The sequence below is a fragment of the Eublepharis macularius genome, chromosome 5, assembly GCF_028583425.1.
Source record: "Eublepharis macularius isolate TG4126 chromosome 5, MPM_Emac_v1.0, whole genome shotgun sequence".
Lineage (NCBI taxonomy): Eukaryota > Metazoa > Chordata > Lepidosauria > Squamata > Eublepharidae > Eublepharis > Eublepharis macularius.
The window spans coordinates 102,320,279-102,347,374 of NC_072794.1; the positions used below are offsets into that span (position 1 = coordinate 102,320,279).

The 27,096-nt window shown below is 45.9% G+C and overlaps 1 protein-coding gene across 3 annotated transcripts in view; it reads right to left on the reverse strand.

Annotated features, from left to right (window-relative positions):
- Window positions 1–9,495: 9,495 nt before the first annotated feature.
- Window positions 9,496–27,096, reverse strand: part of KCNC4 (potassium voltage-gated channel subfamily C member 4) — a 38,246-nt gene continuing 20,645 nt past the window's right edge. Inside the window, exon 4 of one of the 3 annotated variants that reach the window (XM_054980821.1) lies at window positions 9,496–9,609. In XM_054980821.1, the coding sequence (XP_054836796.1) occupies window positions 9,569–9,609 (41 nt within the window). In that variant the 3' untranslated portion in view covers window positions 9,496–9,568. Of the gene's footprint in view, window positions 9,610–10,024; window positions 11,106–27,096 lie in introns of those variants that run through there. The other 2 variants (XM_054980824.1, XM_054980825.1) reach the window with 2 other exon arrangements.

A 27,096-nucleotide genomic window follows, 5' to 3' on the forward strand; every position in this document is an offset into this window, starting at 1 on the left:
CTGGGTGCTTGCTCCCATAACTTCCATGCAATGGTGGTCACACAACCCCATAACTGTCTCCCTCACAGGATCAGAACTTCAAGCTGCCAGGTGTGGATGGCAAGCACTTCCCCTCAAGAGGGGCATCCCTGGTCTGGTTGCCAGCAGCACCTGTGATGGCGGAGCCCAGCCGTGGACACCCTCCCAGCCAAGGCAGACCTGGCCATGGCCTACATAAGGCCAGGCCCCTCACCACAGATGAGTCTGTTTTCCCTTCAGGCCAATCACAACTTGTCATGGAGACTGAGGAACAGCCCCCAGTTCCCCATGGAGACTGTTACAGCCCCCAGTAATCCTTCTCAATTGCCATCCAAGCCAGCCCAAGAGTGGTTCCCCAGGCAGCCCACTAGTCAACCTGGCTTCTGAGAGGGCAGCACAAGGAATCTCCCTCCTAGCCCCGGCTGCTGTGCTGACAGACCCAGCTCCCTTCTCAGGCAAGAGAAGTTGGCAACATGGATCCAGACATCCTCTTTAACTTTTGGCAGTTCAATAAACTCCTCCCTGTCTGTTTGCCTCTGCATGACAGTAGCCACTTCCCTACAGGGCTGCACTTTCACACTTCCGAGGGAATAGTCTCTGCCTGTGGGCTGGGATGAGGCTCCAGTAGCCCCCGTGCCTTCATGTGGCTCTGCTGCCAAAAGGAGCAGGTGTCCAGTGGCACCTTGGAAGCTTACCATCTTCACTCTTGGCAAATCAATAAAGTCAGTGTTAAGCAACTGCTTCTTCCCTGCCTGTTAGTCCCCTGGTCACCCCTCCCCCCATGGGTACCCCTCAGTACAGCCCCAGGAATGGTCCCCAATAGACATGGGCACGAACCGCATTAGGAACTTCAAAAACCCACGAAATTGGCAATTGCATGATCATGATCCGGCAGTTTGTGATTGTCCACGGCCAATGAACCAGCGTTCGGAAGAAGCCTGGTTCGGTGTGTTTGGCTGCGGTTTGGGAAGCCAGACAGTCAGGCGCCATCAATCAATTCCCCTGGAAACAGAGCTGGGGGAATGCCTGAACTCTGTCTGTGCTCCTTCTGTTGCCCTAGAAATCCAAATGGAAGCCCAGCTTACCTTGATTGGCAGGTCTTCCTTCCAACCATGGAGCTGCAAAGCGGTTACAAGTTGGGAGAAGACACCCGAGGGAGGGAGGGGGAGGGGGCGTTCTATAGCCACGGGCACTCCAATCTTATCCCCACAAACCCTGATAGGCAGCTCTTACGGCCAACCACAGACCTCCTGTGTTGCTCTATGGGACCTCCGCTTATAAAAAGCACTGGGCTCCCAGGCTGGGTTTCACTTTCAGCTAGCAGTGGAGTGTGACAGAGCTGTTGCTTGCTACTTGCTAGCCTTTGGGGAGAGAGACAGAGAGAGTATAATTGAGCTTGGATTTGTGGGATAGGCATCTATCTCCTCTGGTTCCAGGGCTGCTGCCAGGCCCTGGGGCCAAGCTCAGTGGGCACCTCGGCTGAGGGTCTCACAGTATTATTACTAGTGCCTGATCTGGTCAGGCATCTGGGAGTGGTGGGCTAGGGCTCTAGTCCCTCCTTCCCTCTGGTTCCAGTGCTGCTGCCAGGCCCTGGGGCCAAGTTCAGTGAGCACTGCAGTGGAGGGCACACAGAGTCATCTCCTTTCCTGTCCTCCTTAATTCTAGTTCGGTGGCACAATGAGTCTTCCTGTTGTGTTGGCCACCAAGGGTGGTTGTGGGGTATAGTGCGATGGCAGTCCTCCTGGTTTACTTGTGGAAAGCAGTATTGGGTGTGGCTTGGGGGCAGTAGAGAGTCCTCCCGCTCCCCCCAATTCACCTGTGGGGGCTGTGGAGGAGGCCAAAGAGGTCTTTCTGCAGGGGGGAGAGAATCTCTCTCAACATTTTGAGGAGGGGGTGGGCGATGGATCCCTGGAGGAATGGTTTGTGTGTTATGAAATATCCCTCCCGTCCCCATCCCAAACTCTCAGTGGTGTCCCCGCCTGCAGTCTACCCCTCACCCCGTCATCCATGGCCAGCTCTGCAGCGCAGCCTGTAACCGTTCATCCTCCTTCCCCTGGGACAGTTAGTGGTCCACATTTCAATGCCTCCGTATGGAGGCATTTTTGGGCCCTTCCTAATGAGCCCCGTGTGGTGCGGTTTCATGCCTGTGATGTCCTGGTGCGCAGGGGCAAAAACCCGAAGCACCTGTCTTTGATGGCCCTGACTCGGCACCTGAAGAAGCACCACCTGAGCCTGTCTCCCTCCTCACCCAGTGAAACATCTATTGGGGGGAGAAAGGGGGCAACCAGCTCTTCTGAGCGGGGGTCAGTGGGAGGGTCAGTTTGCCCTGAGGGTGACATTGGTGGGAGCAGAGTGCTCCAGCAGGCCACACTCGTGGAGGTTGTCCCCTTGGGGTCTGGGACAGTGCCACTTAGAACCTTGAGGCTGATGGCTCAGGAGGCGGGCCTTCGTGTCTTGGCAGAGACGATTGCCCTACATGGCTTGCCCCATCCATCGTGGAGTGCATGGGCTTCCGCAGGCTACTAAACCATTTCGCCCCTTGGTTCTCCATGCTGTCACCACGCACCCTTGCCCATTGAGTCCTGTGAGAATCTCGAATGAGGGCTGGCACGTTTGGGTCAGGTTTAGCCAGGTCCAGTCTCACTGCTAACAGTCTTCTGAGACCTTGATAGGCCTTCCTCGCACAGCCAGATCATCGTGACACCTCCTTTCTGTGAAGGCAGGAAAGTGGGTGATGCTGGAGGCAGCCTCCTTTGGGCACTTGTGCAACAGCTCAGGAGCTGTTTCACATATAGTTGAGCTGCACGGTGCCCCTATCCATCGCAAATGCTGAGCCCTCTGAGCAGGGGGGAATGGGTCCCTCGACTCATGTCCTTCCCGCAAAGGCAGGAAGGTGGCTGATGTCAGCTGCTGCCACTGCTGTCCTGTTTCTGTTTCCCCCTCTCAGGAACCACTCTGACCCGTCCAAGCAATGTCTCCTGTCCTGTCCATCCCCTACTTTCCGCAAAGGCAGGACGGTGGGGGTCATGTCAGCCCCCACTTCACGAGGGACTATCCTGCTGCTGTTCCCTTTTTGGTCATGAGGGGCAGCTCAGCTGCGATCGCGCAGCCGATTGTATCATATACAGATACAGTTGGTTGCACAGTGTGGTGACTCCCCTGTCAATGGGACTGATGGGACCCCTTTCAGCTGGGTGGGAATGTGTCCCGCAACTCCCATCCTTTCTGTCAAGGCAGGAAGGTGGGTGGTGCTGGCTGCCGCCAGAGAAATCCTCAGCGGGACCCTCAGGTGAGGCCCTGCAATTTCTGGGGGATCTTGCCATTTCCCCTACAAATGACATGCAAACACAACCCGTCCATGGATAAAAGGATTGAAAATCAAAAACAGAGAAAGATACAAACGTTACAGAATGTATCAGTAGAATGAACAATACCCTCGAATGTATGTGCACACCTTAGAGAATGTCTGTTAACAGTGAAAGAATGGTATATATTGGGAGAATTGTATGTAGAAAAAAATAGAGACAGAAATAGAAAGAGAGGGGACATCACCCGCCCTCCGGCCCTCGCCGGGAATAAACACGCGCTCCTGTGAGGCCAGGCAGTTGCAGGGGGATCTTCCTACTTACCCCCCCCCCCACATGACATGTTCTCTCCCTCCCATCCTTTCCCGCAAGGCAGGAAGGTGGGTACTGTTGGCTGCTGCCACACTGTTCCTCAGTGGGACCCTCGGGTGAGGACCCGCAGTTGCTGGGGGATCAGGCCCATGTCTGATTGACATGTGCTTTCCCTCCCATGCCGGGAATACCAGTGTGCTCCTCTTTGGCCTGGTGGGAGGGCACATGGGGGGGTGCTGCGGGCAAGCGGCCAGACACCCTGCCCTCTAAAGAGGAGTGGCTCATCGCCACCTCCCTGTGCCCGCCAGGCATGGGGGCCACTGGCAGTACCCACCTTCCGGCCTGTGCCGGAAATCCCAGCATGCTCCTCTTTGGCCTGGTGAGCGAGCACATAGGGGTGCCGCCGGCAAGCTGCCAGACCCCCTGCCCTCTAAAGAGGAGGTGGCTCATCGCCACCTCCCTGTGCCCGCCAGACCCGGCAGCCGCCTCCCCATGCCCACCAGGACCAGCAGCCGCCATCATCACCCACCTTCCGGCCTGCGCTGGGAATACCAGCATGCTCCTCTTTGGCCTGGTGGGCAGGCACATGGGAGGTGCCACCGGCTAGCAGCCAGACTGCCTGCCCCCTAAAGGGGAGGTGGCTCGTTGCCATCTCCTCGTGCCCGCCAGGCCTGGCAGCTGCCGGCAGTACCCACCTTCCGGCCTGCGCCGGGAATACCAGCACGCTACTCTTTGGCTTGGTGGGCAGGCACATGGGGGGTGGTGCCAGCAAGCAGCCAGACTGCCTGCCCCCTAAAGGGGAGGTGGCTCATTGCCACCTCCCCGTGCCCGCCAGGCCTGGCAGCCACTGTCACCACCCACCTTCTGTACACTGGGCCAATGTCAACCGGTGGCTCTAATTGTATCAAGTGGGAGTTTCCTGGGGGCCTTGGACTGGAGAGGGTATAACTCCAAGTTCCCTTTTGCAATCTTGTCCAAACTTGGGTGATGGCTGTAGGAGAGCCTGCAAAACACTCCCCAGGAATATGGGCTCTCTAAGTGCAACGGGGGCCGTTCTGAGCCCCACGAACCACAAACTGGTTCGGTAACGGAAAATGTTTGTTGCAGTTCACGACCTCGGGATCAGTGGTGGCACTGAAACACGAACCGCGGATTCGTTAAATTTTTTTGGTTTGTGCCCATGTCTAGTCCCCAGTCCTGGGCTGCCAGGTGAGCAGCAGCCCCAGGGATCTCCCAGGTACTATTCACCATTCAGTGGCCACTGCACCAAAAGCACTCACGAACCCCCTCATGCACCACAGTACCCTGTCACTGTGCTCCTCCGCTGGCTCGGGTGAGGCCGGGGTGCCATCCCAGGACTCCTTTCCCAGACCCTATGCTGGGGGACAGTTGATGTTGCTGCCAGGTTGCAAAGTTGCCCTGGGGGTTGCACGCAGCCTGGGAATTGATGCTGTGGAAGTGGAGGTGGTTCCAGTAGACCGGGAGCTCCTCCCAAGGGGTGTAGGGGGCAATGTGCATGCAGTCCATCATGCCCATGACATTCAGGAACCCTGTGAGGGAGGTGAACCTAGCCCAGATAGGGCTAGCTCAGTCTACTTTTGGGGGGAAGCTCATGTGATCCCGGAGGTGGCCCAGCATGGCATTCAGGAAGCAGTAGACAGTGGCTCGCAGAGGATTGGGAGACCTCCAGGACCTTGACCACCACACCTTGGAATGAGCTGGAGACCAGGAATCAGAGGAAGAGCAATACCTTCTATTTGACAGGAATGGCCTTGGGGACTGGGAGTGCCAAACTGAGCTGCTCACAGAGGTCCTGGATGGCTGACCTGTCCAGGTGGAAACAGTCATGGCCGGTGCTGTCCTGGAGGGTACAGATGCACTCCCGGTATCACCTGACATGCACCACCCAAACATACAGACTGCAAGGAAAGAAGGCTGCCAGGGGTGGGGCAAAGGAAAGCTTTCTTGCAGGCAGCTGGCTCAAGGGAAGAGCGAAGGTAGCTCTCAAAGAAGGGACTTGGATTGGAGACAGAGAGGACCAGGCAGCAGAGAGCAACACCAAGCAGGCTCCAAACCTCAGCTTAAACAAACAGCACTCTTTAGCTGTGTGTGAAAGGGAATAAAATAAAGGGCTTGTGGAAGCTGATCATGAGAGTGGGCAAAAGGAGGATCTCTATGTGATGGGTGCTCTGCCCCCTGAGGTGCCATTGAACCCCACTGTGATATTGATCATTTTCTACATGCAAGAGTTTATGCAAGGAATAATATGGCCTACCCCCACAATGCCAGAAATGGCACCTCAGAATTCCGCCACCTGTTTACTGCCTTATTCTGCATAACAGCTGCCAATCAGGAACATCCAATCCAAGTGTTCTCCAGCATGCACAGTTCAAGTATGGTCAAGCCACACTTTTTCTCCAAGCCAGCCCCAGAGATATAGGATATTGTCATGTTATACAAGAAAAAATTAAGATGATTTAAAAGAGAGCTTTACAGAAACTGTATACGATTTCTACCTGTACTGTGCATTTTTTGTAGGAAGCAGGTAGGGCGAGACATGAAATTACCACAACTAGGCCTTTCCGTCTGATTGTTCCATTTGCATATACTCCTGAGCAAGCAGATCAGATGCCATTCTCTCTCTCTCTCTTGCACACACATGTGTGTGTAAGAGACAGGGGGGATGGCTTCCCACATTTAACAGAGTAGTACACATGTACCTCTAGTCTTATTTTCCACAAACACCAAGTTTATTTGGAGCAAAGTTATTGAACTTTCAGTCTGTCTCTCTTCCTTCTCCAGCATAAAAGTTGACATGCTTGGAATGCCAGAGTCCATGCCAAATTTCAGATCAGGTACACAGAATACATATCTAGGAACAGCTCACAATGAATCCTTTGTCCAAGCATTCCAACAAGTGAACCATTTAACATAGCACATCAGAATCTTCTGGTGTCATCACTGTGCTCCAGTTTCATGTGAACATATACCCTCCCAAAGCCCCACACATACAACACTGGCCCTTAGGGTTCCCAGGCACCTGCCAATCCACAAGTGATTGGTAGGAGGTGGCAAGCTCCCAGAGGTTGCCCGCCACCGGCAGGCACACTGGGAACACATGTGGCACACATGCTCCCTGGGGGGGGGGGGCAACAATGTCACTCTGAAGATGCATGCATGAAAATGGACATGCTGAATGCACAAGTTAAGTACTGGATCCCTGCCTTCTGCCGGGAGGGTAAGGGGACCTGACCCTACAGTGGCCCTCCAAACACTCAAATGCTATTTCCCCAAATATACTCACTTGCCCATTAATCCCAGTCTCTCAGTTGTACCAAACTAACTTTTGGTTAGCATCCCACCCAAATCCTTGTCCTGCCTATGTAAATGACAATTTTGCAGTTTAAACTCCTCCAAACCAGAAGGCTTATGGGTTGGGGGTTTAACTGAAGCATTAAAATTTGCTAGTAGAAGGGAGGAAATTTAAATGCATAAAGGAAGCAAAGAAAGGGTTTTCTGCCAGTGTGTCATCAAATTCAACAGGGTAGGGAAGGTAAGAAAGTCTCTAAGGACAGCTCCATAATAGCCAGTTTGCAAATATGGACTGAAGCACTGATGATCCTCCTGGATCAGACAGAGCTGAATAATCAGACAGACCTGGTAAGTTTTTGGTTCTTTTGCATCATCAATGAACATTTCTGCCAGAGAGTATCTGTGGGACATAGCAAGACAGCAAACACACTACACTTGATCTTAATCAGCAAAGAGGTGATGGGAGCATATCTTCCATGATATGGGTAGTTAGATATATGGAGGTCTAAAATTCAAGATCTGGTAAGGTCCATGGACATTAGTTCCTGCATGGGGGATGTCCAATAGACAACTTAAAAGAAGTCTTGATAAGTGAAGGGTAAAGAAGAAATTCCAGGGTGGGGCAGGCAAAGAGAGCAAGGCTCAGGAAAATCAGCAAGAAGTTCAAAAAAGAAACAATATAGGGCATTAGAAGCAGGAAGAATGGTAGTACCACTAAGGAGTCTGTTGCAAAAACACTGTGTGTAGGGAAGAGGAGGCTTTATACATTCAGGCTAGCCAGTCACTATTCCATTGCACGGTCCAATAATTTGCACCCCAGTCTCCTGCATATATACATGGAAATCATTCCCATTTGTTTGGTAGGATTAATTTACCAATCCTGCATGCACAGAATTGCTTCTATAGTTGTACTGTGGTGGCCACTACCCTGGAGCAAGCAGGTCCCATCTCTTGACATTCCAGTGTGAATTGCCTCCCCCCCCCCACTGTATTAGAACCTGGAGTTGGGTACCAGATTCCAAGTATCCCACGTGCATTAGCTAGCACAGTGGCTGGAGAAAGAAATGGGACTACGCATGTGCTGAATGTCTGACTACTGAGACATTACAGCCAGAACAACCTTAGACCTTTTCTGAGGGAAAGGCAGAATACAGCTATGTTAATAAATAAACAAATCTGGTGGTAGGGGAAGCAGGCTTCCAAGGCAGAAGGTGTGGCTTCTGGCACAATCTAGCCCAACATATTTCTTCTTTTAAACTGTCACTCACTTGTTTCTGATGTCTCTATCAGTATTCACCCATCTGGACTGCCCAGTAATATTAGTTTCACAACTACATGTCAGGCAGAAAAGCAATGACTTACCTGCCATTAAATCAGTGCCACAGTTACCACAATCACAGCCTTACTGGGGAAACAGGAACCCAGTGAAGAGTGACTTCAATTTTTTGTTCTCAAACACAGGCAGTTGCAACTGCTCATAGTGATCAGCAGCAATTTGGTAAACAGACCCTGCTGTATAATATTCTTGGTGCTCCAGCAATGCTGTCAATGTCATTAGGGACCCAGCAGAGGAGCTTTCAGGCCAATCGGACTTGTAAATGACTTCCCCCACCCCATCACAGTGAGAACTATACAGTCTCTCTCTATGTCTTCCAGAGAGGTTTTATCTGTAATTGATGCTTGGCCATAAGCCAGAAAGCATGGACAGCTCAGGAACTGATGCTGTTTTTCTTTCCAATTTCACTGAGGACCTTGGCTTCAGAAGAGCAAGGCTAGTGCCAGTAACCAGACAAACTGGGCAGCTTTCCAAGACTTATGGCCTTAGAAGGGGGTAGGAAGAATATACCAAGGACTGATCCCACTACTGTTATTGTCAAAAGTGGAGCTTCAGGAGTGAGGGAGAGCTCTTTTCTGATTCCATCTGCAGCATTTCAAGTTCCTGCTTAGGGTGTGCAGAAAAGGCACAAACTAAAACCAAACTTTTCCCAGTCAAAGCATGACACAGACAGTACCTCTTACGTTACAGTGGAACCTGGAGCTCCTTGGTTTGCAGTCACCCATGGCTAGCCCCCTCCCTTGGCCCTTCTCCCCTCGGTTCTCTTAACTTAGATTCAAACTCATGCACCACTTGTGTGGGGGAGCAGCGCCGGCCCAAAACATTTTAACAGCTGGATCAAAATAGCCCAAAAGGCTCTCCTCCCCCATTTGTTTGTACATTTTTAACTGCTAGAAAAAGGGGCTAGATGCAGGAAAATAATGCCTCTTATGGAATCTGCTATCCAAATCTGCAACTTCAGCTCACTTAAAATGGTGGAGCAGTGGGGACCATCTAAAACCAATGTCCCCCAGTGGTCAGTCCCTTTTGTTTGAATAGGCTCCGGCTATGATGCAACCAACCTGCTGAGAGAGACTCTGCATTTAGAACACAAACAAGCAGTCATGTCACATTACAAGTTGTGTGAGCTGTATTCAGGTTGCTATATAAAAGGACCTCCTGGCTTTGCAAACATCAGACATCGTAGCTTTGGGAGGAATAAACTGCTAGAGTGATGATGTGCCACTGCCAAAACATGCAGGTGGCAGTTCAGCTTGGTTGGTTTTTGATGCCAGATGATGGAACCTCAAATGTAACCCAATATTTGAGTGTTCCAAAAGAGCACGTCTGCAAAATAAACATAAAATAAAATAAATGACAGGCAGTGAAGGTAAACGTTTTTAAAGCATTTTTAAAATAAACATTTCAGTTTCTAAGTTTTTATTTTTAATTTTGGGGAGTAGGGTTACATGTTTACCCCGGAACGAGGAGGCTCATGGCAAGCAATGATAAAACAAATAACAGTATAATTAAAACAGTTAGAAGTGATACCAGAAGAAATGCTTACATTTTTCTATAACTTGAGTTTGGGTTTCACACTTCTCTCAAATAGTTAAGCCCATTGTGGGGAGAGAAGGACATAAGGAAATAGGTCAAATTCAAGTGGCAAGGAATGGATCTTCATACAAATGATCTTCATACAAAAATGTTTGCAACAAAGAATAAAAGAAAAGGCAACAGAAGGAACACACAAAACGAAATCTCAGCTCCCAGGTCTCTTTATTAGGATGCTAGTACAGTTTGACAAGATGAGGCATGTGTACAGCACAGAAGATCATGTTACTAAATACTGTCTGGGATGTAGTAATAGTACTGGAAAAAAACATAATCACTTCTCCAGTCTAATGGTTCTGCCTTTTTCCTGTTATACACATCCATGGGCTGTTTGGTTAAGAAGTAAAAAATTCTCCTCACAACATCCACTGATTCAAATCTCAAAACAATTCCATGAATATCATTTATGGGAAGGGAAATTAACATTGGAAACATTTGGAACACACACAGTAGACTCTTAAAAAAATAAGATCTGCAGACAATAGTTGGCACTTGCATACTGAAGCATCTGCAGGAAGGTATCTAAGATTAATAAAATCCATCTGTGACAAAGTCCAGGAACCGTTTAAGTGACTATAGGAGAACAGCAGTTATGCCAGCTAACGAACAGGTCAATACAACAACAAGGAGTCATCTCTGCTGATGGACCATTTCAGATGCTTGTACAGCAGGGAGCCCGTGACGAAACCCTGGGATGTCTTGGACAAGTTTTATACACCAAATACAAAGCAAGCAGGATTACAGCAAAGTTTCAGGTTCTCCCAGCTTACATTCTCCCCGTTTAACATTTCTAACAGGAAAATTGCTTGAGCCAATCCCAGCTTCTAGTGACAGTCACTGAGGATTCAACAGTCCTGCAAAAACAAGGATTTTCAGTTTCTTTCCCAGTAAAATATTCCAAACAGTCAAAGAAGTGTTCCAACCAATGCTTCTTTTTATGTCTGTCTCTCTGTCTCATGGCCAAAGCTTGTGTCAGAGCTAGTTAGATGAGAGGGTTATCTTTTCAGTTCTTTGTACTTAAGAGACCTGGTATTGGAAACACCATTATATACCTTTTCCCTCTCATTTATTCTTAGACATGAATAGTTTTAAAAGGAAATATAACAAGGGAGAAAATGAGATCTGTGTGCTGAAGGATCCAGAGGTGTTTCAAAAAGAAGAACGATGATGATTCACTCGGCCTTCTAAAGGCTGGAGAAACCGCCCAGAAAGCACATAGGGTAGCTTGGCTGAGTCAGAGGGAGAAGACAAAGGATCAGTAGGAACTGACATCCTCATGTCCAATCAACTACAGAAGGGGTTAGAGTATCTGTTCGAGTCACACCATGTTATCCTCTTTTAGGCTAGGAAAAGAAACACCAGATCTGGATCTTTATACATTAGCATCTTTGTACAGCCACTCCACATTTCAGACCGCATGTGAAAGTTTCTCAGAAATATGAATATTTCAGGCCAACTCTATGGCTGTGCGCCGACTATTGCATTACACTTTATACAACTTGATGAGAGTTGTAATTAAATGAGCATATATACTAAATATATATGCCAAACCTCTTGCTTAAAGGGGATGACTGACCAACCTGAGCTTAACAACACTTCTATAGTTATTGCAATATGTATGTAAAAGTAACTACAAGAACTCTATATATTGTTTTGGATTTTTGCAATTTCATTTTCAATATATCCAGAAGAGTTTTAAAGTTTGCTAAGAATCTTGCACCCCACTTGTGTAGACGTCTATCCCTCATAAACACTGAAATCTGAAATCGTACCCATCCTCTCAAAGCCAAGGTTAAATGGCAACTCAATGTTGAATGATGAGCAACTCAAGGGAAAAGCAGACTATGGATTGAAAACTATGGAGGATAAAGCAATGTAATCCTAGAATAGCATCCCTGAAGGCTGTTGAATAACATTTCCCTGCCTGAGCTTTGCCTTGATAAAGAACCCACCGCTCTCCCCTAGGGAATCAATCCACTATCTAGGATAAACTAGTAAGACAGTATCTTCAGTTCGTATCCCAAGCGAGGTTCTTCACCTTATCTTTCCCCATCTGAAGACATTATTATATAATCTTGTAATCTGATTTCTTCCTATTAATCATACAGGAAGGTCTTGTTGGGATAGAACAATAAATACTATATTTAAAATAGTTATAATAATTAAATGAAGATGGAACTGAGAATAGCTTCACTGAATTGCAATAGCTGAAATACAGGAAATCAAATTAGCACCCAGATTTTTTTTTAAAAAAAATAATTATCATTGGAGCAGCTGTGCGCAGATGGAGAACGGAGACTAGTCCCCCTGTTAGTGCTTGAAATGGATAGTTAACAGAGCTGAGTATGTAATGTAACACAAAAGGACATCAATAGGTCATCATCTTTCACAATACTATTTTGGCTGGAACTTCCAATGTTGGCAACAGCTCTATAATTTATTGTGAGGTATAAATTTTAAAAAATATTTTAAACTCCTCAAAGACAAATGTAAATCTGCAAGTCCAAATGATATATGGAGATGAATTTTGTCCACTTTGCTAAGGGAGGGTGGCTTTCCAGGCCAGGGGCGGGGGAGGGCAGGGTATAAATCAAATAAAATAAATAAATATAAAAAAATATGATGGGGAGCTTCCAATTAGACCTGGCCCCAGATATTTGGTCCCTAAATATTATACTTAGACCACACAGCTCTGACCCTCTCTCTTCTAAGATGTTGTGGACCAGACATTGATAGACACAACTTCCTCTTCTACAGAGAAGTTAACTAATTGGACAAGAGGAAATGACTGTGCAGGTGTTTCTCAGTTTATAAACAGGACACTTACAGTGAAATCCTAAACAGAGTTACTCCAGTCTAAGCCCATGGATTAACTCTGCATAGGATTGTACTCTTAGTTGTAGAAAGCTGGCTTGCCTGAGTTCTCACGACATGTAGTAGATAATTAAATGTCTGCTAGAGTTTTGGTCCCAAGCTTAATTGCTTGGACACCCTTTATTTGGAAGACAAATATAATTCCCAGATTCTTGCCCTATTCCTTGTGCCTGCCCTGCTACTGACATCACAGTGAGATCTGTGATCTGAGATCTGCTTCTTTTATGGGTTATTATAATCCTTTTGCCTGAGGTGTGCTTAACAACAGTTGAAGGCATGAAGCCTCATTCAGGGGGGAAGGTGGGTGTCCCAAAGTGTGTGTGATGGAATGGTTAATTGCCAAACCAGAAATTCCTTGTGAATTTAACAATACAGCACTGGATCCTCTACAATTTCTTTTTACATTGTAAAATCCTTAATCAGAAGCACACATGCATGTGTACTATTCAGGGTCATATCATTTGGTGATGAATCACTGAATGACTTGCAGCTGTATGAGTGTGCTCCCTCTAATTTTCTGTTAGAGCTCTATGTTGGAGGAAGGTAATATGAAAACTCTCTACAATATGATTGGTGATGTCTGCTTCACTCATGTAAAGCATCATTTAAAATCATCTTGTGTAAAAATCTCATAAATGTCTATTTTGCTGCATGTATATGCATTTGGAAATTACAGCATACACATTTCCAAACACATGCACTACAGCTAAATAGACATGTGTGCAATTTTCATATGATACTTTACACTCCCCCCTCACCTCAACACCCTTGTTAATGAGTATTTATGTAATTTTCACATATAACAATGTATGGATGCTCACTTTCTCCTCCCCCACTCCCAAAACTACATAAACGTAAGTATTCATATTCTATTGCTGTCTTTTAGGTGCATTTTGCTTTACAGATGTATTTTGTCTTTCTTGGTCAAAGGACCAGGAATCCAAGTTTGCTTGAAAATGTCTTCCTTTTGTACTAAGGTTGCATTTGATCTAACTGCTCTTTTGCTTTGTTATCAGCAAAGCTTTAGTGATGTTTTTATTTTAACAGTAAGCACAAAGGAGTCTTGCTGGCAATGCAGGGAAACAACCAGAGCAGATGATTTCTGGGCAGCCCAATTATTGCTTTGACATTTATACTTCCTGGCTGGCTAACAATTTGTCTTTCCATTTTCTCTATCCCTACTTCCCATTTTTAATTCACTCAGAGGCTCTTTGGAGAAAAATGAAAAATTCTAAGAAGTGGAAAACTTATATTAAGAAACAAAATATTTTTCTTATACAATGAGTCCCCCTGCCTAAGTAATTATACTACTTTTATCATACTTGTAATCCACTTCGGGTCCCAGTGAGAAAGGCCGACATCATCATAATCTAAAAACTTTTTGAAGGATTAGACAAAATCAGGAAAGAGATCAATCTGATACAAATCAGGACAAGACAAACAGAGCAGCATATCTCATTGAAGTCAAACAGCTTAGAAAGATGTAACTCTCTTTAAGACTGCACTGTTCATCTGATTCAGCAAGACTGTTTTTATTCCCATTACGTGGTACTTGATGGGGGTGTGCACAGAAAAATCATGTTTATTTTCAGATATTTTCTTTTAAAAATGTTTTGTTCATTTCTTTATTTGCATTGTTACGTGCAAATAAAGAAATTAGATTTCTTTCTATTTGATTTCATGGATTTCAATGGAAAACATGTTTTTAGTTGTAACACTGCTTTTCAGCCAATTTAAGATACAGCTTTCAGGGATTTATCCTTGGAATCCTACCTGCCATTTTATAAGCAATTAAAATCAGGATATATTACTGCCTATTTTTTCTTCACCTAATTGGGATGAAGTCCAAAGAATTGTACCTGTCACCAAAGTGACCTTTCCCTACCAACTTTCAGTCACATAGGACAAAGGATCCCCACTTTACAGACAACTAACATGCCCACCTGCACAGCAGCTACAGGGAGGCATCTGGCAATTTCAGAAGGCAGGCTGTGTTACAGAGTGGACAGTCTTGGGAGTCCCACAAGGCAGGCACTCTTTCTCACACAGCTGACAAGGCAATCCTATCCAGAGTTACTCCAGTCTAAGCCCCTCGATTTCTATGTAGTTAGGCTAGAGTAAATCTGCACAGATTGTGCTGTCAGTCAAACCAGTAGCAATTGCTATTAGCAAAACAAATCAAAGAGCCTGTAAACACACAGACTCGATGAAAGAGTAGTCAGCTTGTGCAAACAGAAAAGACAGCATGGCTGACAAGAACAACATCCATTTCAGGATAGTATCTGCTGACATTCTGTCCCCCTCTTGCTTCCCTCACTGAACTCCAAAATAGCACTATGAGGTGCTGGAACATGAAAACGTAATGATCTTCTGTGAGATTTTACTTTTCTGCAAGTCAGAACAGAAGCCCTTCGCACACTCTGACATCCCCAGAAACAAAGAGGTTCAGCCCAGAGTGCTCGAGGTTCTTTCTATGTACCTAATATGGAAGCATAGGAGTAAACAGTCAGAGAGAAAAATTCCATGCACATGGTCTTTTTGGAGGGAAATTTGCAAAAAAATTAAGAACACCCAGCAAGTGTATGTTGGACTTCAACATCATCCGATGGATATGTCTGTTTCAGGTAGGTAGCCATGTTGGTCTGCAGAACAGCAGAACATCAGTCCAGTAGCACCTTAATGACCAACAAAAGGGGGCTTTGACTTTCGAAAGCTTATATCCTGAAAATCTTGTTGGTTTCTAAGGTGCCACTGGACTCAAATCCATGGATATGGCTGCAATTCCACATCTAGTATAGCATGAAAAGAAGTCCAAGTATCATAGTAATGCGGGGGGGGGGGGGCACAGACTGAAGATTTGAGGGTGGTCAGCAATGGACAAGCACTCTCTCTCACACACAAACACACAGAGCTAGCATTTCTTGCTTCTTTTATGGAATTATGATTTTTTCTAGGTCAGCTCCTCTGGGACTACTCAGATTCAGTCATCTGACATATTTGTAGATGATTGGTTGCAGGCAGCTGCATCTTCTAATCACTGGTAAGAACCAAAAAGGCTTTTGGCTCTTAGCTCACAGCCCACTGAACCTCAAAGGAACGAGCCCACTGAACCCAGAACCTGGCTACAATGTGGTTTTGTGCTTTTTGTATGTTTATTTGAATTGTGTTTTACTTATTTTGTTATTTATATTTTACTTGGGTATGTTTGTAAGCCATACTGAGTCCTCAATGGAGCAAAAAGCAGGGCAATATACTGCCTTAATAATGACTTTTGTACACTATCTAATTCTATAAAGAACTTGCCTTGCAGTGATTTTATTTTCAAATCAAAATATAGAGTTTCCTGCTTGCTGTAAAATGAGTTTTTAACCTTTAAAAGGACTGAGTGGGAGGTAAGGGTAGTTCTTGGGTGGAATTCTAACTCAGGAAGAAGGTAGACCCTCACTGATGATATGAGATCATTGCTCTCAATAGACCATCATCCAGACTGGTACAAAGTGCCACAAGCAGAAAACTAAAACTATGTGCAGAATCAATAACTCTGTACTCTCCTTTAAAGTGAGTTTATAGCACATGCAATATCTAACAAATGTAAAAGATAAAATGAGACCACAGGGCAATAATAACTAAGTAGGCTGTGTCTGACCCGAATTGCACTGCAACCGCACCTGCCTGTTCCTTTCCTGGGACTTTTGTGTGTACCCTCCACTGCCTATTGCAGAGAAAGTATAGAGTTTCACCTCCAATAGCAAGTAAGAGCCAGAGGAAAGTATAGTAGCAACTAGCAACTATCATCACTCACTTTTTGGTATATTTAATAGTAAATGTGTGTTCTGCAGGTTGCATATCAGCAATTCTATAAACAAATCTAAGTCTGCGTTATACTCGTATCTTCAATATATTAACTTAGAAGTAAGGCATCGATTTCAGTAGAAACCATTTTCTAGTAAATATATCTTAAGACTGCAGTCTTGAACTGAAGATGATTATGCATTTCCTGCAAGTTTCTCATTAATGTGAATGTTCCCTGTCATGAAGGGTTTTTTTGGGGGGGGGGGGCGCTCTCCCTGGGGAATGTTTATTTCCATGGTGCAAATATTATAGATCTATCATCACATGCTTGGGAAGAAAAGGGGGTGGGGGAGAGAAAGCCTTGATTTTCCCATTGTGTGGTGTCTTCTACAAAGCATCCAGGTATCTCTTTCTCTAAATCTGGTTTTGTTCTCAGAACAGCAGGAATATTAGTCATGCTTTATATACCAAGTTGCATAATGCCAAGTCTAAAAACTGCATAGCATAACTACATGTCAGTTCTAATAAACCCTGACTAAAACAATAGTATCCTAGCTGATTAGGAACGCTTGGTCCGCTGTCAGATAGTAACAGGCTTGTCCTTGGTTTAAAGCACAAATCAGGTTCTGCCCCAAGCTGACTAGCATACCACATTGTACGCAAATATCAGAATCCATCTAGCTATGTATATCCAGATCATTGCTTCCAAACCCTCTTCAGTGTTCCCATCCTTCTGTCCAGAGCCAAAGATGTCTTTTAGAAAGTCATCAAATCAATCAATGTATCAGTTCCATTCCTGGTTACCTTGCAAACATGCTGTGTTAATATGAGAACACTGTTTATGAAGCATGAGGCTGGACTGGTGAAGGAGAAGGCTGGCTGGGGTAATGTGATTTGACTTCCTGAATTACAAAGGCCACAGCTGTCTCATCAGTAATGAATAAGCTGGCTGTGGCTGAGCCAAAACCCAGGCTAAAGGGGCTGAGTAGTACACACTGCTTTTTCCAGTTGATTGCTATATTAACAGGGGATTGCTGCTTACCTTTTTGAAGCTAACCCTACTTTCACTTAGTAGCCAGAAACAAAGGAGCATCTGCATGGAATAGCTGTGGCTCAAGCCTGCACCACTTCTAACCCACCAAGTCAAGCCCTACATACCAGCTATCCATGGTAGCCCACCAGGTTTCCTTGCCTGCCTGAGACTGCAGAAACAGAGTCGTTGTTAAGCATTTCACAAGCCACATTCCATGGCCAAGAGACTGTTGCAATTGGCGGGCTACAGCCTACAAGTTATGCAGGACTGCTCTAGCCTGATGCAAGAGCAATCGGAACTCATGTGATCAAATGTAGAACATGCTGTTCTAGGCTCTCTCTTTTGTGCTTGTTTCTCTGTGTATGTTGAAGGCATTTTATCCATAATGAAACTGTTCTTCCAGGGTAAACACTGCAGAAACTTAATGTTCACACAGCCTTCCATTTGAAACCAACCACCACCCCTGGCCCAGATTCAGGCTTCTGAATGGTGCCTGGCCTTCATATTCCAATCCACAATTTCCTTCTGTTCAGTTTTCAAGATACAGAAGAGGGAGAATGTATAGGCATGAAAGTGAGAGGTAAAACAGAAAGGAACTTTCCTTTCTTGCCTGCCTCTCTCCCAACAAACTTGTACCCAAGAAGGGTTTGACTGGATGGTATTAAAGACCTGCAGAAGTCCAGCTTGGGGTACAGGAAATCACAGCACCTGAGTGTGCTATATAACTTCCCCAAGGGTGACCACATGCAGAACAGGACAGGGCTCCTGCACCTTTTAACAATGGTGGAGAAGAGGAAATTGCAGAATATGCTGTGCTGCTTGTATTCCCTGGCTTATTTTGCATCTTCTTAAGTACGTTTAGTCCTTGAAGTAAGTGCTGTATGGCTTCCTACAAGCATAATTAGCATTATCTGGGTTTTCCTTTCACAACTGAATGCATTGCAGCTGAGTCCATTACAGAATATGATATTCTGAGATACCACAGTAACGAGAGACACATATCAGGGGTTTATCATTATGACGATGAGCTGAAGCCTATTTTCTTCCTCTCAGTTGAATAAGGAGTACAAGATTAAGCGTGTTTATTGCATGACTCACTAAGTGTTGATGATGACAGGATTAATAGGTAAATGAATACACTTAATTATACAAATCACACAAGGGCAAACTGCACCCCTATGGAACAAATGCCTGGCAAACCTGCTGGATATGAACAGTATATTGTTCACTGGCGTGGTGCAGAGTCTGCAGCCAAGAGAGCACCAGGGTTACCAGCTGGTGAAAGTCCTGGCATTTTATCTTTCTCAAGTTTTAGAAACAGGAAGCCTTATTCATCTGAGAAGGATTTTCACAGCATTAAAAGATGTGTGCAGTCAGAAAGCAGAAGCTCAGGATCCTTGCAGTTCAGATTCCTTTCTTTAAATCCTAGATTATCTAAGATTACAGAATTATCAAATGTACCTTAGGTTAGTTATCTAATCATGATACAAATTATTTTACAAACTGTTTATTATTACTTTTTACTATGTCCAGAACTTTTAGCACAGGGCTAATCTCACCACTAGGACTGTCAGCTCCTAGCACGTATGCTTGAGCATAAGACTGTTTGAACGGAATAGAATTTCTGAGTAAACATGCATAGGGGTAGGCTGCACATGCTAAGGCATTGGCCTTCAGTTGGAGGGTAACAACAACACAGCAAGCAGACTGTGTCCCAACATAAGATGGGTTACACCAAGAATAGTACCAGTGCCTGATGGAAGAGTAGTAGGAGGAAGCAGGAAAATGAAAGAAAGGCAAAGTTAAATTAATTAACTTGTCTCCTTCTCACACTGCCTGGTAGGATTGCCAACAGCATAGAGGAGAAATGTCCTGTCCCTTTAATAGAGGCTGAATGGGATGCTGTTTACCAAGTGATGTTACTTACCTCCATGCCATGAAAAGCTTCAGCTGCCCATCTAAGCCTCTGTTAAAGAGAGAGGAAATTTTTCTCTAGGCTGTTGGCAACTCTGCCGGCTGTAGGACAAAATTAGAGCCCTTCTGATCACAGCAGGCAGGAAGGGTGGTGGTGGATGAGGGGCCAGGCAGAGAAACAGGGTGTGGAAGACAAAGTGGTGTTAACCTGTAACGGGTGTTCATCAAGTAGTCTTCTCTAGAGGCCCACGCGGGATTGCACATGCACAAGCCAACTGTGGAGAGATTCCCAAGAAATGTCCAGTGCTTCCCAAAGTGTGCAGAGAGCTCCCCTCCCCTGTGATGCAAGCCAGCATTTTCTCACCTAAACCACTGCATAACTGAGGAAGGGAGGGCACTCCTCCTTTAGTCATTCCTTTGCTGCCATGGAGAGTACAGGCATGCAGCGAACCGCCCACAATGGGGAAAGGAGGGAAGGATGTGTGCCTGCACAGAAGATCACTGGATGAACAACAGTTACAAGTAAGTGCAACCTTATTTTCACCATTGTGGCTTCTGCAAAGTCCCACATAGGAGAACAGTAACCTCACTTACCATCAGGAGATGGTTGTGGGCTGATCTGTAGAATAACAAATGTAGTTCTGTTTTTCCCACGTCTGCTTTGCCGCTGGAGCACACTTTGATAGGGACAAGAATGACAATGTCTTCTGCCAGATGAAATATGGAAACAATTTGGAGTATGAAATCTAGACTTGGTCTAAGCACTACCTTGTCCTTATGAACCTTTGTGAATCGTGGGTCATATCTCAGGGCCCACATTTCCCCCTCTTGCCAACAGACACCAAATATGCTGTTTTAAAGGAAAGTACCAAGAAGTCAGATGTAGCCATTGGTTTAAAATCTTTATACATCAAAACAGACAACACCAATGATAAATGCATTGTGGGTCCAGAGGGGAAAGAGGAGGATACAAATTAAACCAACTTTGCCAAAAATGTATTTAATGTTGGAGCTGAAAACACAATGGAACTTTCAATTTTGTCATGATACACCAAAATGGCAATGAGGTGAACTTTGATAGATGTCACAGATAGTCCTGAATCTTTGAGATGCAGTCAATAATAAAAAATCCTAGCTAGGCTGCAGAACTCTTGTGGAATCTCTTCATCTGATGCCCAGGCAGTAAATTGTTGCCACTTTACAACATAAGACCTGGAAGTAGCTGGTTTATGGAATGACAGAAGCACCATGGATGACCACAGCCCTAATGGGATACCAACCACACGTGGTGCAGAAATTTCATGTCATGGTGGCGTAGGGGACCTAAGTGAATTAAATCTACCCCTGGAAGTGGATTAAATATTCCCCTGGCTAATTGCCACAGGAGAGGGAAATAGATCAGTCTGGGACAAAATGGGGCTATCAGGCTGGAGTCTGTATGATCTGCTCTGAGTTTCATCAGAACTGAGATGAGGGGATGCATAAAACAAACCCCCTTCCATCAGATCTGAAAAACATCCCCAGTAGAGAATTGGTCAGATGCTGCTAGGTAGCAAAAAAAAAAAAATTGGCACTTGGTGTTGAAGAGGGAAGTGAAGAGGTCTGCCCCTGGATATCCCCAGTGATGAACAATAGGGCATAAGTAAGAGACCCTGAGGGTGCATTCATGGTTTATGGTGATGGTTCTGCTGGGGGTTCATGGTTTATGGTTCTGCTGAGGGTGTCTGCAGCTGTGCTAGGACCACCCACAATATGTATTGCTGCCAGAGAAATGCTCCGTTGATCGCCCAATGCCAGATGCAAGAAGCTTCTGCAGTAAGAATTGGAGATCCTGTTCCCCCATGTTTGTTCAGGCAGAATTTTGCCGTGGTGTTGTCTGTGGCTATCAGTACTCATTTGCCTTGAAGAAAAGCTGCAAAAGATATCAATGCATATCTGACAGCTCTCAGGGTCTCACCACACGAGACAAAATACACTTGAATTACATGGGTAATTTGAGTGTATTTTGTACTTTGAGTGTATTTGAGTGTAATTTGAGTGTCATTCAAGTGTACTTTGTCTCGTGTGGTTTGACCCTTAGTTCCAAACATCTAAATGCAAGAACCACTATCATGCATAGCTTGACAGTGAGCTTCCCATCCCGCTAAAATCAGAAAACATCTCTATATAATGGGGTTGGGTACCAAACTCAGTCTCTTGGAATAGGCTGGATTAATGGGACCACTAACTGAAAGACAGCAAAACAACTCAGGGTATGAGCAGTTTCACCCACTGGGGGTTCCGCTGAGCATTAAACGTACACAGGAACCAGTTCTGAAGGGGTCTCATGAAGAGCCTGGCAAAGTTACCACACAGTGGATGAAGTCATAAGGCCCAGGAGCCTCTTTATGGGCCCATGTCATTTGGAACTTCAGGGAGGAAAATCTGGACACTATTGCTTGAATGGTGCTTGCCCTATCCTGAGGTAAAAAGGCCTTATTCTTTACCAAGTCCAATAAAGCCCCAATGAGTACTGTGGACTGTGCAAGTTGCAACTTAGATTTCTGCCAGTTGACTACCAAATCCAGATTCATTAAGATGGAGATGACCAGTTGTATGCAATCACTCAACTGAGACACTGAGGGAGCAGTGACGAACCAATTATCCAAGTAGGGGAAAATAGTACAACCCTTTAAACACAGGAATGCAACCACTACAGCAATACACTTTGTAAATACCCTGGGGCTGTACCACAATGGAAGCAGAGGTATTTTCTACAATCCTCCTGGATGGAAATACGGAACGTGGCATCTTTTCAGATCTAAAACAGCAAACCAAGAACTTATTTCTAACAATGAAATATCAGAAACAGAATGCATTCTGAACTTGGAGACTCTCAAGTGCTTATTGAACCCCTAGGTCTAAAATAGTTCTCTTTCCTCCATCTTTCTTATCAATCACAAAATATGTAGAATAGAAACCACTATAAACTAAAGCATCAGGAACACATTAAATGGCACCCATATTAAGAAGTTAAGAAACTTCCTCTTTTAATGCTGTGGGGGAACTGGGGGATATGTAACAGACAATTTTTCTGCCAGTAATGAGGCAAACTTTAAATATTAAATTTTTTAACTAGAAAGAACCATGCATCCTGGGTAGCCTACCAGGCATTAAGATAAGATGCAAGCCTGTTCAGAATAGAGATGGGCACGAATCTAATTATGACCAAAAACTGCATGAACTAGGGTGGTTCATGGTTTGCAGTTCACGAACCAGTGGTTTGTGGAAGCTCATTTCCACGAACTTCCACAAACTGGTCTACTGGTTCATTTGGGTCGTATTAAACAGGCAGTTTAAATGGCCATTTCCCCAGGGGAAATGGCCATTTAAACTTTTCCTGCCACTTGGAAGCGGCAGGTCCCTTTAAACTATCGGCTGGCGGGGGGGATCTCCCCCTCATTGCCTGCCAGCTGACAGTTTAAAGGGACCTGCTGCTTCCAAGTGGCAGGGCCCTTTAAACTGCCCAAACCCCAGCCCCCACCCCCCCTGGGCCCCCACCCCCACACTTACCTTGCCCAGCCACCCTGTGGGCCTGCAGCATCCTCCGCCTCCTCCTGCGAGGAGTGGGAAGGCCAAAAACGGCCTTCCCGCCCCTCGCGGGAGGAGGGGGAAGGTGCCACAGGCCCGCAGGGTGGCTGGGCAAGGTAAGTGTGGGGCTGGGGGCTGGGGCTGGGGCTTGGGCCGTTTAAAGGGGCAGATCCCTTTAAACTATCATCTGGCAAGCGGTGGGGGGGATTCCCCCCACCTGCCCGCTGATAGTTTAAAGGGACCTGCCACTTGCAAGGCAGGAAAGTGCCCTTTAAACTGTCAAATGCCTCTTTCCCTGCCGCTGCTAAGTGGCTGGAAAGGGGCATTTAAACCCCACGAACCACAAACTGGTTCATAAACTTGCCCCAGTTCGTGGTTCCTGGTTCGTGAAAACCCACGAACCACGAACCTCATGGTTCATTTTTTTGTGGTTCGTGCCCATCTCTAGTTCAGAAACCAGAGATCCCCATATAGTCATGGGAAAGGTTTGTTTTTGGCAGGTTGATCAGCGGGGAAATGAGAAGTCTGCTTAATCCTACACTTACCTTGAGAACTCCTTCCTGGCTGTCATGTGGCATACTGGAGCCTGAAAAGAGGCTTCTGAAAATTTGTCTGTTATCTATATGGCTATTGGTATTGCTGGTGATACCGTTGCCTAGGAGAATAGCTTGGCTTACAGACTGAGCTGTCAGGCCTACTGATTTGACAGTAGTCTTATTGTTCTCATTCTGTCCAGAGATTAATTAGTCTTAGTACTGAACAGTTCTTTGTCACACGGTCCCAGAGAAACAACTGGTACCTGATCATGATTGCATTGTAGTTCGCTATCCTAAATGTCAATTCCAAAGATGAATGAAAATTGTGGCCCATTCCACCCAATTTCTAGCCTTTCTTGTCCATCTAGGAGAAATGAGGCCCTCACTTCTACCTAGATAGCAACAACCTTTGCCACAAGAGAGTTTGCAGGTGGGTGCATAAATAGGAATTTGCATCTCTTTTCTCTGACCTCATACACATTCTCCAATTTGCAAGCAGAAGGAGCACAAGAAGCTGATTTTGCCCAGACTTTGGTTCTCTGTCTACTCATCCCTGTACCATAAGGAAAACCACTGAACCTGTGTATATGTTATGTGCCGTCAAGTTGCCTCCAACCTATGGCAACCCTATGAATGAAAGACCTCCAAAATGTCCTATCATTAACAGACTTGCTCAGATCCTACAAACTGGAGGATGTGGCTTCTTTTACTGAGTCAAGCCATCTCATTTTAGGTCTTCCTCTTTTCCTACTGCCTTCCACTTTTCCTAGCATTATTGATGTTTCCAGAGAATCTTGTCTTCCCATAATGTGACCAAAGTACAATAGCCTCAGTTTTGTCATTTTAGCTTCTAGGGAGAATTCAGGCTTGATTTGATCTAGTACTCACTTATTTGTCTTTTTGGTCATCCATAGTATCTGTAAAACTCTCCTCCAGCACCACATTTCAAATGAATCAATTTTCTTCCTCTCGGCTTTCTTCACTGTCCAGCTTTTACATCCATACATAGTAATGGGGAATATCATAGTTTGGTCCACAGAGAGACATCTTTATCTTTAAGGATTTTATCTGGCTCCCTCAAAGCTGCTCTTCCAAATCTCAGTCTCCTTCTGAACCTGCATTGCTATTATACAGGACTTCCAATATCAGATCCAGGGGCTTTGGATCTGCACATATGACATCTAGCTCTAGGAATTTCACCATCCTGATGAGTTGCTCAGAGAAAATGTGGAGGTCTTCTGGTGAAGAGACTGGCATTTGATCCCCCACCATCTCATCAGCAGACAATGGATCCAAAGTGGCATCAGATCTGAACTCTGAATGCACACTGAAGCCCTCTTCAGAGGCTGGTGGGGGCTTCTGCCCCCAAACCAATGCTGGGTCTGCTGTCAACTTCAATGGGCCAAGCAAAGGCTCAGAGTTGAAGATAAAAGACACTGGACCTAAAGGTTGCATCAAGTACATGCCTGCTTGCTGATTCCACAGTCTCTATTGTGGGTAAAGTGCTGAAAATTTCTTGGGAATCTCTCTCCACAGCTGGCTTGTGCATCCACAGTCCCATGTGGGACTGCACAGAAGCCACAGAGATGAACTGGGGAAATCATGCTGCATGATGGCAGTCCAACCTTTTCAGCATTTATATTTTATACAATGCAGATGAGAAGTAATGACCAGGATAAAGATCTGGCAGCTCAATTTTGTGCTTCAAGCTATGTCTGACCAACAGCTTCCCATACTGTTGGTGCACTGCTTGCAAGGACAAATCTGGGAAACAAATGGAGCAGTTATTTTGAAAAGATTGCTTTTTTCAGGGCTGTACATTAAAACAGCAGATAATTAAAAATGAACTGAAAATATCCTCTTCTTTAATACTGCTCCTATAACAAATTCAAACTGAAAAATAAACAACAGTTGGTAATATTAAGGAACATCCTGGTCTGTCTTAAAGTTCAAGAAGGCCAGTGGGAGGGAGAAAGGAAAGACAGCGTGACTCAGTAGTAGATAGTTAACTGATAGCAGCACCTAGCAATCAGTAAAACTTACACACAGATCTTGCCAGTAAAGAGGAATGAGCTGATAGCTGTTTTTCCAAAGCCTCATTACACCAACTATATTACTGGTTCTGGGGGAGGGAAGGAATACAAGCAAGCCGCGAGGGTTGCTAAAAGCCTGAAGAAAGAAAAGTTCTGTTCCTTTAACAGAGGCTTAATATGTGGCAATAGCACTGAAGCTTTTCTTAGTATGGAGATAAATAACGTCACCTGGTAAATAACATTGCAGGACAGGACATTTTTTCTCCAGGCAGTACAGTGAGGGGGTGGGGGTGGCGGCAAAGGCAAATGCCACACTTTCCCCCATGATAGTTACAGTCTGCCAAACTAACTATGTGTCTGATTATGATGTATTGGAAGGTGGAGGGAGGGTGTGTGACAGAGATTATCGCCCCTTGTCTTTTCTCAATTTTTGTTTTAAAATAGACCCCCTCTCACAAGAATCCCACTGTCATTATATATAAACTAGTGCCAGAGCCCATTGTGATTTAATACAATGGGCTCTAGCAGTGGGAACCCTGCCCACCCCCTAAGCCTCACTGCCACACTGAGTCTTCCTGCTGCAGCAGCGGGCTCCTCCACAGCGGCAGAGCTCCGTAGGCCACAGTGGGCTGTAGAGCTCTAGAGTTCCTCAGGCTCTAGCAGGGGGCCGCCGCACCCAGCCATCCTATGCTGCAGCAGGCCAGGCCACCCCGACCTGCACCGCAGTGGGCTGAGCTGCCCCACAGCAGGCCAGCAGGCCGGGCTGCCCCATAGCCGGTGGGCCGGACTGCCTCGCAGCGGGCCGGCGGGCCACACCACACCAAGCTGGGCTGCCCCGTGCTGCAGTGGGCTGTTGAGCTGGGCAGCCCTGCGCTGCAGCGGTCCACTGGGCTGGGCAGCCCCATGCCACAGCAGGTCACCGAGTCAGACAGCTCTGCACTGTCTGGGCAGCCCCGTGCCACAGCGGGCCCCGAGGCAGCAGGAAGGCCCAGGGCCATGGCAGTGGGTCTTCTTGCTGCCGTGCTGGTCTTTCCCAAGCCTCCAAAAGCCCAAAGGCAGCAGGAAGGCCCGGCACTAGGCCTTCCTGCAGCCACGCTGGGTCTTTCTGGGCTTCTGGAGGCCCTGAGGAGGTAGCAGGGAGGCAAATAGTTTTGCCTCCGGCTTGCTTCTTATCATTGTGTATTGCACCTGCGCAGGGATAAGAAGTGAGTCATTGGCAACACGGTTTGCCTTTTATGTTTTAGGATTGCGCTCAATCATTTTGTTGAGTTCACAGTTAAAAGTACAGGTTCTGACCTTTATAGCCCCAGCTGGCCTGGGACCAGGGTGTTTGAAGCATTGCCTACGAGCGTGCCTACCAGATAAAATCTGCAACAGATCTCGATGTAAGGTGGGTGACCATGGACAGGAATTTATCTGTGCTGCCACTTGGCTATAGAACGCCCTCCATCAGTGGGTTGCCTGGCAC